Source organism: Rhamphochromis longiceps, linkage group LG6, assembly GCF_057381845.1.
Source record: "Rhamphochromis longiceps isolate RC_006_pf linkage group LG6, R_longiceps_female_GT1.1, whole genome shotgun sequence".
NCBI lineage: Eukaryota > Metazoa > Chordata > Actinopteri > Cichliformes > Cichlidae > Rhamphochromis > Rhamphochromis longiceps.
In genome coordinates, this window is record NC_140562.1 from 23,362,378 (window position 1) to 23,374,306 (window position 11,929).

At 38.1% G+C, this 11,929-nt stretch overlaps 2 protein-coding genes across 3 annotated transcripts; one reads left to right on the plus strand and one right to left on the minus strand.

Annotated features, from left to right (window-relative positions):
• Nucleotides 1–232: 232 nt before the first annotated feature.
• Nucleotides 233–3,157, minus strand: LOC146667983 (ecto-ADP-ribosyltransferase 4-like). Its single transcript, XM_085408559.1, has 5 exons — nt 3,067–3,157; nt 2,393–2,774; nt 2,201–2,291; nt 1,392–2,110; nt 233–1,092 (listed from the first exon to the last, which is right to left on the minus strand). Exons 3-5 carry the CDS (start codon nt 2,258–2,260, stop codon nt 1,014–1,016), a joined length of 858 nt encoding a protein of 285 aa, XP_085264685.1. The 5' UTR covers nt 2,261–2,291; nt 2,393–2,774; nt 3,067–3,157; the 3' UTR covers nt 233–1,013.
• A 3,511-nt stretch (nt 3,158–6,668) lies between these two features.
• On the plus strand, nt 6,669–11,662 carry primpol (primase and polymerase (DNA-directed)). Of its 2 annotated transcripts, none has more exons than XM_085409794.1 (14): nt 6,669–6,779; nt 7,908–8,192; nt 8,274–8,368; nt 8,471–8,609; nt 9,408–9,555; nt 9,639–9,720; nt 9,814–9,923; nt 10,030–10,192; nt 10,281–10,378; nt 10,548–10,634; nt 10,840–10,948; nt 11,032–11,108; nt 11,208–11,254; nt 11,330–11,662. In XM_085409794.1, exons 2-14 carry the CDS (start codon nt 8,019–8,021, stop codon nt 11,564–11,566), a joined length of 1,566 nt encoding a protein of 521 aa, XP_085265920.1. In that variant the 5' UTR covers nt 6,669–6,779; nt 7,908–8,018; the 3' UTR covers nt 11,567–11,662. The 2 variants fall into 2 exon arrangements, with proteins under 2 accessions (XP_085265920.1, XP_085265921.1); XM_085409795.1 differs by having other exon boundaries at nt 6,677–6,779; nt 8,001–8,192.
• The last annotated feature ends 267 nt before the right edge of the window (nt 11,663–11,929 follow it).

Consider the following 11,929-nt stretch of genomic DNA (forward strand, 5'->3'; position numbering starts at 1 on the left):
GTGAATGTTTGTTTGTGTGTGTCATTAATGTGAAGTCTAATGATGAGTGTTACATTTAGACAGTAATTATTGTCCGGCTACTGGGTGAGTGACGTATTATGGTGTTTAATTTGGGGAAGTAGGACTTAATGTGTATATTTGTAAAAACAAAACAAAAAAAATCGTTAATTGTAGGTAAAATGTTTGTGTGATCACATTAAATTTGTTATAAAGCCTTTTGATTTTTGCATGTTGTTTATTTGATAGGGAAACAGAAGGAATCCTTGAGGCGTGGTGTCTTTACAAGCAGTTTGAGAGGGAGAGCATTGCTGACTGTAACGACTAAAAAAAGCATTCTAAAACTTGTGAGCTAGTAATTTACAGATATATACACACTGAAGGAAGTTGTAAACAATATTCAACTTAGAAAATGTTCACTGACAAAAATGTAAAAATGGATGAATTCACAGATTAATTAAAGAAAGAGAGAAAACTGATACCTAAGATTCTAAATTCTATTTTTTGGTTCAAAGATTCAGTTCATCCGTCAGACTCACAGGTTATTTACATGTGACAACCCAGCATGGTCTACACCAATTTTCTGAACCTAAAAACTAAATTTCTCAATTATTTGGATTTTCTATGTGCCACTCTGCCTTGTTTTTAGTCCTCTCATGACAGCCCATTAAAAAAATCCTGGAAACACTCCTGCTGTGAGGAGTTAAAGCTCCACAATACTCAGTCTCAATTTAGCCTGGAACAGCTGCAAGTAATTCCCATCTCTCATTTGTTTTCATTCTTTTAAAGTACACAAGTACAAGAAATAATAAACACACGCATAAATAATATATGTGAATTGGGTCTGTAATTCATAACATATGACAAGCAGAAAAGAATATTTGATAATATTTTGGCAGCCTACTTTAAAACTTTATTTGATAGATACTACAATCTGCCAAATAAAGTGCCAACAAATTGTAAAATGAATAAACAAAGCAGTACTGTAGATGATAACACTCAGGAAACTGTTCTTACTAAGCAGTTAAAGAAAACAAAGATGAGGCCGCAAGCACTGATACAAGCCACAGGGTGGAGACAGCAGCTGGAGGAGACCTGAAGACATGGAAACAAAGCAGAGAGGGGGATTACTGTAAAATCTTTTTTTTAGTTACTAAAACACAAACATGATACATTTCCAGATGGTAAAACCTCTGAGATTCAGAAAATGTTGAAATTTATAATTTATTTGAGATACATATGCATTTTTTAAGTAGCTGGACATACGAAATGTTTTCATGTGCTTTAAATGGTAAACATTTATAGCTTTAACACCACACTGCAGTTCCAAGATCAAAATTTGTGAAATTAATATGAAAAATATTTCACTTTAATTGAGAGAATATGAATCTTACCGTGAAAACATGTAACAGTTGTGTGAGCTGTTCAGTCCTGAGTGGTTTAAAACAATCTCAAGGTATTTGTCATCATCCGATGTAGTTTTTGTTTTCACTCGTTGCACAGTGAAAACTTCTGCTGGAGATAAGAGTATTTCATCCTGTTCTTGACCGCACACATAGTCTTTCAGGTTGACAAAGAAGCAAGAAGTGAGATTTAAAACGACCTCCTCATACAGATCAGTTTCACTTTTTAGCTCTTCATAATCTGAATAAGCTGAGGTGAAACTTGGAAATCTCACTGTGGAGCCTTTCTGTGGTTGGTTTTGACCACTTAGCAGAACATAAAAGTTCTTGCACTCCTTTGGCTTCAGCAGCCTCATGGAGTCCATCAGCAGGAAATGAAGAGACTTGAATTGGAATCGGTTTTTATAGATGCTAACATTTCCACCCATTGTCTCTATTGCTTTGTTCAGTGTTTGTATGAACGATTTATCCGCTTTAAGATAGACTGAAAGTGCAGCAGTATGCTCTTTTCTTCCTCCAGGGATCTGCTTTGAACACTCGTTACTTTTATTCCACGCTTTCTGAAATCCTTCACTGTTGCTTAGTTCTTTTTTTAACACGTCTGACTCGATGAACTTCTTCATGGCCTCTTCACGACATCCTTTGTACTGGTCATCTACAACATCTGTGGTCTTTTGGACATCCAGTAATCTTGTATCCTTTGCGGCCACCTTTAATTGAGGTGTATCACATTTAAAAAGACATTTTTAAATGTATAATTTTTCTAACCTTCGAATATTTTTTTTAAACACAATTCTTACTTTATAGCAGACAAGCATGAAAATTATTGCAGCAAGAAGCACTTTTCTTCTGCACCCCATTTTTGTTCTCTTCTTCTTCTGAAAGAAAGCACTGCAGGATCAAATGTGGACAGAAAAAAATTCTTTAACACTTTACACAATCCAGAAACAAGTTTAAAATTTTAAATGTTGGAAAGATTGAAAAGCACATACCTGAAGCAAGAAGAGTAAACTTGTGTTAGCAACTCACAAAAAGGCTATATTGTACTGTACTGTACTACAGGGTGTGGAGTAAAGAATCAAGATGTCATACAATAGAACTTCTTAGTCTTTCCTGTGGAAGGAAGTAAAAAGGCACTGGGGGACCAGTTGTCCAGTTATTTATCCTGAGTAAGCTACCCAGTTCCTCTAAGCTTGTTCAGGTTTGTTGTAAACTGCTTTACAGACCAAGTAATGGTTGCATAGTTTTGCCCCTTTAAACCAGCAATAATTTATTTGTGTTCTAACATAATTTCAGTACAGCTGATTGGGCCAGATACCTCAGTAATTCTTCTGTGCAGCCTTTATCCAAAGTAAACGGGAGACTCCAGCAGCCCTAGTTGGACATCTTAAAGTTACAGTGTGATGTTCTGAGCTCACAGTACTGTTGTCCACACTGAGCAGTAACTTAACACATTAACCTCACTACATGCTTTTGCTTTGTATCATGATCTACCCACTTATAAACATTTCACTGTGACATGTCAGCAATCAGCATGGAAGAAATGTAACAATACTTTTCTTAACATAAACTTATAAAGTACTAGTGAAGTAATCACTTGATACTCTTCATATGATATAGCTGGTAAATTAAGCACTAAACTAAACACTTTTTAGTGCACACATACCTGATGACTTTCCACTGTATGTAGAATTGTTTTCTCCACTGTTCTCTGGTGCTTGTTAAGAGTAAATTCCTGCTGAGCAAGATCATGTTCTGTTTCCTACTTTCCACTCACGCCCTCCCTTGCTTTGTAGTAAAACATGCATGCTAAAACTTGGGTTTGCAGAGCACTCTGACAGGATTTTGTATTGCAAAACTGTTCAGTTTGAGTAAGAGGAAGGAGGGAGTGCTGTGGATTCAAGCAGTACCAGGCGTAGAGATTAGATAGTTTCATATATTTCGCATATATTTCGACATGAATGTCCATGGAAGGACTTGTTTTCCAGCACATCCCACAGATGCTCAACTGTGGTGTTGACTAAAAAAATGAGTTTGAGTCAACACCTCAAACTCATTATTGTGAACCTCAAACCATTCCTGGACCATTTTTAGTTTGTAGCAAGATGCATTACTCTGCTGAAATTAGTGTCAGATTACTTTATTAATCCCTAAGGAAATTATGTGGTTACAGTTGCTCCAAGACAACAACAGTAACAGACTGAACTAAATTAAATAATACAATATATTACAAAGTTTACAAAATATAAGAAATAGCTCTAATATATACAAAAAGCTCCAATTATCAATATCCAGAATATTACAGAGGTGAAATATAAATGATTGGAATTTTACTCTAAACTGTAAAACATGTTATTTGTTATTTTCACTGTCGAGGATGTGCAAAAGGGTGTAACTACTGCAGTGTTTACAGTGCATTTGATGGAGGAGTTGTACAGAGAGATGGCCATAGATAGGAATGATTTCCTGTGTCATTCAGTTGTGCCTTTCTGTAATCTCAGTGTCACACTGAACGTGCTGCTGTGACTAGCAAGCATGTCATGGAGTGGGTGGAAGGTTTTGTCCAGCATTTTCATTATCTTGGACAACATCCTGCTCTTAGACACTACCCTAAGAGATTCCAGCTCCATCTCCACAACATTACTGGCCTTGCTGATCAGTTTATTGAGTCTGTTGGAATCTGCATCCCTCAAGCTGCTGCCCCAGCATGCAACAGCATAGAGGATGGCACTGGCCACAGCAGACCCATAGAAAGTCCTGAGCATTGTCTGACAGATGTTAAAAGACCTAAGCCGCCTAAGAAAATAGAGATGACTCTGGCCCTTCCTGTAAAGTGCAGATGTGTTTTAACCCAGTCCAGTTTATTATCTATGCATACTCCAAGGTTTTTACAGTCCTACAAACGTCCACATCGACTCCCTGGACTGAAACAGGGGTCACAGGTATCCTGGTCTTCCTAAAGTCCACAATCAGTTCTTTGGTCTTTGTCAAATTGAGCTGCAGATGATTCTGCTTGCACCATGTGACAAAAGAGTCAACCACTCTATTACTGCATCTCATCACCCTCACTGATGCATCCAACCACCGCAGAGTCATCAGTAAACCTCTGAAGATGGCAGGTCTTTGTGCATTGGCTCAAATCTGTGGTGTAGAGGATGAAGAAGAAAAGGGAGAGGACGGTCCATTGTGGTATAGAGACGATAGCTGTTCCCATCAAAGTACATGATCCGCAGGAGTAGGGGGTACATGTCAAAGTAACACCCACATGAATGGCAGGACCGATGGTTTCCAGCAAAACACTGCAATACACGCAGTTAGGAGAGAGACAACTTTTTTTAAAGTTTGATTTTGTACATTACCACAATGAATTTTAAATTAAAAAACTTAGATCAAGTTGAAGTGCAGACTTTCAGCTTCAATTCAGTGGGGTGAATAAAAAGATTGCATAAAAATGTGAGGAACTAAAGAATTTTAAAGTAATTGGACAAATTAAAAACTGTAATTAAAATGTTTATTTCTAATACTTAGTTGAAAACCCATTGTTGGAAATGATAGCGGAAGTCTTGAAATTATGGACATCACCAATGCTCGACTGTGTTAAGATCAGCTGACTGATTTGGATCTTCAAAAATATTCCACTTCTTTTCTTGAATAAACTCCTGGGTTGCTTTGGCTATATGTTTTGGGTCATTGTCCATCTGTATTATGAAACACCGACCAACCAATTTAACTGCATTTAGCTGGATTTGACCAGACAGCTTGTCTCTGAACACCTCCTCCTCCTGCTTCTGTCCTGTGTCACATCGTCAATAAACACTAGTGTCCCAGTGCGGCTGGCAGCCATGCACGCCCAAGCTATCACACTGCCTCTGCTGTGTTTTATAGATGATGTGGTATGCTTTGGATCATGAGTTGTTCCACACCTTCTCCACACTTTTTTCTTGCCATCCTTCTAATAGATGTTGATTTTTTTTCTTTTATTATTACTATTATTTTTTAGCAAAGTCCAAACTGTCTTTCTATTTTTGAGGCTTATGAGTGGCTTGCACCTTGCGGTGAACCCTTTATTTACTTTCATGCAGTCTTCGTTTTATGGTAGACTTGGATATCGATATGGCTACCTCCTGGAGAGTGTTGTTTACTTGGTTGGCTGTTGTGAAGGGGTTTCTCGTCACCATAGAAATTATAATAAACTTTGATTTTTTCTGTTTTCACAGCTTAAGGATGACTTGTTTCACCTGCATTGAGAACTCTTTTGACAACATGTTGTCCGTTCACAGCAAAATCATCCAAATACAAGCACCACACCTCAAATTGACTCCATGTCGTTTATCTGTTTAATTGATAAAGGCAATGAAGGAACTGCCCACACCTGCCCATGAAACAGCCTTTGAGTCATTGTCCAATTGCTTTTGGTCCCTTTAAAAATGTTAAGTAGGACAGTAGGACAAATATATGTGTGTATATATATACACACAAATATATATATCTATATATATCTATATATATATCTATATCTATATCTATATCTATATATCTATATCTATATATCTATATATCTATATCTATATCTAGCTATATCTATATCTATATCTATATCTATCTATATATATATATCTATATATCTATATATCTATATATATCTATATCTATATCTATATATCTATATCTATATATCTATATATATATATATATATATATATATATATATATATATATATATATATATATATATATATATGTATATATATATATATATATATATTACTAGTTATGCCACACATTTGTGACGACTGGCAGTGAGTCTTTCACGTAACTGTGGATTAATTTTAGCCCACTCTCTTTCTTTAGTTTGAATTCAGCCACATTGCTGGGTTTATATGATTTCTTGATTCCACGTGACTGAGTGGCTGTCCTCGTCCTCAGTTTTCCAAAACATGTGAATCACAGTTAAAAGATGATTTTGGCAGATGGGAGGAAATTATGTAAGACAAAAATAATAAATACCTTTATATTACGTATGAAATGCTGTAATATAGTTCAAATCAAGACTTTTATTTTGTTAAAACGCAGTTTTAATCCAGGAAGTGTAAATCCTGTGCTGTTGGTGTTTACGGTACCGACAGTACTTAATATTAAGGGCTTTTGTATGTATAAACACTTCAGACTTTAAAAAACGAACTGTGAAGGTCAGAAAAACTGCTGTTTTCTGGCTGCCAACAGCTGTCTACGGTCTTGTAACCGGAAACAGTCTCAATTCCGGTTCCCGACGCGCCAAAAACGAAAAACAAGACGTGATGTTCCGCACGTCTGTTTACATCTGTAGTAACCACTCATCTTGACCGAGTGACGAGAGACTAGGTGGACATAAACACAACGGTAAAACAATTTAATTAACTCCTTAAACCTTAGTGACCTTTAGCATTATCTCACTTCAAAGTTAATGCGAGCTAACTTACAGTTACATTAGCTCTGTTTCACTGTTGTTCACTTAGACTGTCTAAGTGAACAGTCTGTGCCTGTGGACAAATAGGTAGTACAGTAGATAGATTACAGTGGCTGAAGAAGTATTTACGAGTACTTTACAAGTACTCATACTTGGAAAAGACAACATTACATGTAAAAAAGAACAAAAAACTTGACATTTCAGAAACAGATTTTTGACTTTTTAGAGTAAAATGACTCACATATCATGCAGATGTGCAGCAGGATATAATTGTTATTACTATATAATATATTTGCCCATTTTTACATACTGCAAAGGCTCAGCTGCCAGATTTGAAGAAAAGTACACAAGCTGGTCACAGTTAGATCTGAAACACATCCCATTTGGATGTCATGAATATTATAATAAATATAAAAAAGCTATTTTATGTTTTTTCCGCGGACACACACCCTTTCACTTGGGAGCTGTCCATGTGGATGCAATCTGAGTGTTCCAGGTCTTTATTGAATTGATAATCAGATAAAAGCAGCGCAAAAAAGGTCAGAGCCTGATAACAGTTAAAAAATATAAAAAATAGAAGGCACACAGTGGCAGAAGGTGTCTAATCTGACTTTGTCTTATGTCTTCGACAGATGTTTTTTTGAGGATGTTTTAAATTGTAATCGATCTGGAAAATACTGAGCAGAGAGAACGAGTCAAAACTGATACTCATGTTTTCAAATTTGTACTTCAGTACAGTAACTGAATATGTGGGCTGTGTCTCATCTTTACTTACTGTTACTGTTACTTACTTGGCTGCTGTACTTGGCAGGTTTGAGATGTGGTTAATGCAATCACTTTGTCACTTGTCCTATTCCTGTGGGAGACACAGAAATCCCATTGGGGCTGCATGAGGACGGGCATAAAGGACATAAAACTTAAGCAAATCACACTACCTGCTGTGGCGACGCCTTGTAGCTTGTCAGCTTTTATATACCCAGCATGGAGTTGCCAGTTTATAAGTTCACAGGTTATAGGTTACAGTATTCTTAAACTGTATCTAATCAATATGCCATATGTAGTTTTTATTTCAGGTTGAAGAATGACAGGATAACTAAAGATCATTGAGTGAAACTGTCCTTGAGTGAGAATAACAGAGAATTTGCTAATTGGAGGTTAATACGGACTTGAAGATGAGTAAGTGGGGGGATCGACTGAAGAAAGTTGAGGAGCTTGCTCAGTCGTTCCAGAAAAATCCTCTGACGACACCTTACAAGCCTCGACTGTGGCCCTGCCAGCCTTCGTCTGTTTGGAAACTCTTCCCTCGTCAATCCATGGCTATCAGCTTTGCTCAGAGCTGCAAAGAGGTACACAAGACCTTCTACTTTAATGTTTCCATACTGTATGTGGAGGGAAAGTTGCTGAATTTTGTGCCTTTCATTCTCAAGGCTGTGCATGTTTTTGCACTTGAAAAAGAAAAGGAGTCCATGGGTCAAAGGATTTACCTGGTTACCAGTTACAGTGAGCTGTGGTTTTACTACAGGTAATATTAATATATATCAGTTACTACTCGCTTCAGATGCAGCTCCTTTTGTGTTCAGTAACAAAATTGATGTTCAGCTGTTGATTCTGGTTATTTTTCCAGGACTTACACACAGTCTTTGATGCACTGTTATGAGGTGATACCAGAGGGAGCTGTCTGTAAGCTCTACTTGGACTTGGAGTTCCACAAACCTTCAAACAAAGGATCTGATGGGAAAACTATGGTGTCTTTGCTTATCCAGGTGGGGTCCATTTTTCTGTTTTACTACTTCCTGTTCAAAGGAGTTTAATAAAGCAGCTTGATTCACACACTTTTAGACATAAATTATGAATGGATTTAGATAGACTGTAGTATTTTCATAGTGAGCCTTGAAATGACTGCTGTTGTTGTCAACTGGAAATATATACAAATAAACCTGATTTGAAATTCTTGAAGTAGTAGTTTATTTTACCGCTAATAATGAAATGTAATAATGAAAATGAACCTGTGAAAAGAAATGGTTATAACTTGCTTCTGGACCCTGACGTCTGACTAGTGAGAAACATTTATACAGCACAAAGTCCACAAAAGGTGGGGCCCTGCGTATAATGTGAATAAAAACAGAATGCAAAGATTTGCAAATCTCTTTGACCCACATTTTATTCACAGTTAAGCACAGAAAAACTATGAAGTGCCTAAACTAAGAAAATGTATAATTTTAAGAAAAATAATAGCTCATTTTGTATTTGATGGCAACATGTCTTAAAAAAGTGGGGCAAGGCATCCCGTCTTTTTTTAAACAACAGTCTGCAAATGCCTGGGAACTGAAAAGACTAGCTGCTGGACTTCTGGGAGATAAATTTTGTCCCATTGAAAAAGGTCTGGACTGCACCTAGACTCTTCTACTATGAAGCCATGCTGCTTTAATAGATGCAGTATGTGATTTAGCATCATTCAGCATCCATCTAATTCAAACTGAGCTCATGTTTTCCATGAAATAGTAAAAGTTCTTGTCTAAACATTTGATATGTTTACCCCTCTCTGCTTTGTGTGGTGACAGTACGTCTGTGACAAGTTATTGGAAGTTTATGGGATTGAATGCTCTGCGAAAAATGTCCTCAATCTGGACTCCAGCACTGAGGAGAAATTCAGCAGACATCTCATCTTCTGTCTTCAACAAGCAGCTTTCAAAGACAACATTCATGTTGGTATGTTCAGCCCTACATGGAAAACATCAGCCTGTTAATACCTGCTTAATAGTCATATATTCCATCTGATTGGGATTTTGTAGGGAGGTTCATTCATGCAATTCTTCAGCCTGTCCTGAACAAACCCAAAAATGGAAGCCACCTTGATAATGGAGTGGAAACACGGTTTGTTCTCCCAGACCTGTAAAAACTGCATGTTTTTATTTCTATGTGCTCAGTGTTTAAGGTTAAAATTTTGCACTTATTCGCCCTGAGTAGAACTCAAGCAGCAAGTCCAGAGATGAAGAGGCGTAAAGAGGAAGGGAGAGACCTCAGCTTCCTCCAGGTGAAAAGCAAAGATGGTCGAGACTCTCTCTTTGTGGATCTTGGTGAGGGAAATCAGATTTTTAAAAATTATGTCCTTTTTTTATGTGTAAAGATATGCATTTACACAATTTCCCTTCACGTGCCGTGGCTTTTTATTTCAACACATAGGTGTCTATACAAAGAACAGAAATTTCCGCCTGTACAAGTCGTCTAAAGCGGGGAAGAATGCTGCGTTCACTGTGGCAGAAGATAACCAGTGTATTGCCAAACCTGAGAAGGGAACTTCTTTGGAGGAAAGCATTTTCTTGGCCTCCTTAGTGTGTAACGTGAGGTACATTGGGCACAAACAGCTCAGATTCCTGTGTGCTGTGATCTTTTTTTAAAAAGGGCCACACATAATCTCTCCTCCCGTGTATCAGCTTCACAGGTCAGAGGATTCTTACATGGGATGTCCCAGAATCAAGTGAGCCCAAAATCTCCCCATCTAAGTCCCAACAAGGGTCGGATTCAGACTCAGGTAATGCTGAACCGAGACCAGAGTTTTTCTTAATCTTCTGCATATACATATGTGAAGTATTCCTGCATGTAGTCAGTTAATGGCATAAATGTTATTGTTGGTTTCACCTCAAAAACCTCAGTGTGAAATGATTTGATTCGTGAAACTTTTTCCCATATATTACCAACAGGTGCACTTTCTGGCTTCCTGTCATCCCCTCACCAAGAAGTGGACAACTTTGTATTAACGGTGGTTAGAAAGGATGGGATACAAGGAAGTAAGTATTATGCAGTGAAAACATTTGCTCGTGAAACATTTCAGTCTGTAGAGTTCATCTGCCCTAAAATTGTGGTTTTCTGACGTGACATCCAGCCGAGTGAAACATTTAGATATTACCGTGTTTTTTTCTTCCTGAAAAGAAAAGTGTGGCAGTTCACATCGATCGTCCTACCTGACATTTATGATCTCATAAATTTTGACAGGCTTAAGACGATGGAACTACTTTGCCGCAGAGCAACTTCTCGTTTATGACATCGCCAAATACCGCTGGTGTGAAAACGTGGGGCGGTTTCACAAAAGCAACAACATCATGTGAGTGCAGTTTGTTTCCTTCATCTTCTGAAGATGGTCGAGTGTTCTTACGCTTTCTGATTTGGCTCTGTCACCCTCTGCAGGATCGTTGTGGATCTGAAAGAGGATGTGTGGTACCAGAAGTGCCACGATCCTGAATGCAGGAACTTCAGGTCCTCGAGTATGTCACGATCCGAAAGAGCTGCCATACTGACTTGTAGTTGAAATAATTCAAGGAAACATGATCTGACTGTGAGGTAACATCATGTCCCTGTTACAGGTTACCCACTGCCACAAGAGATCTGTATCAGCTACGTCTTGACGCTGGTTAGTTAATTTATTTTAACAGTGTTTTAGCTTTAACATGCATCAGTCGGTAATCACGTCTTCTGTTTCTTACAGGATGAGGAGGACCAGGTGTACCTCATGGACGATGCTGGCAACATTGAAAGCAGCCAGGAACATAAACCCATGGGCCCACAGAGCACAACTCACACAGAGGAGGAGAAATCTGATGTGTGGGGAGATGAACGGGATGATCAGGACTATTTGGAGAGTCTAGACGATTTTGAAGAGAAGAGTGAAGAGATCTCAGACCAGCTCCTGCTCAGTTGTATGGCTGATTTTGATTCCCAGTAGAGCATGAGATTTGTGTTCTTTTGCAGTATTGCATTAAAGACGCTGGCAGCACTTTAAACGTTGCGAAAACATGTAATAAATACTTTATTACATGTGCCGTGGAGACACCCCTGGTTTGTACATAGCTGCAGGTGTTTGTGCTTCTGCTCAAGTGGAGATCCTTGACTGCCTGCTCAAGTTTAAACTGAACATGAACTGTAACATAGCACAGCTGCTGCTCTGCTGCATTCAAAGGAGCCAGCTGAGATGGTTTGGGTATGTGATCAGATCAACACCGCAGACCACACTAGATTAAATCTTTGACCAAGTTTCTGTTTGAGGTCATCTTCTCCACCATCTCCAGGCTGCCTTCACTGCTCCTGC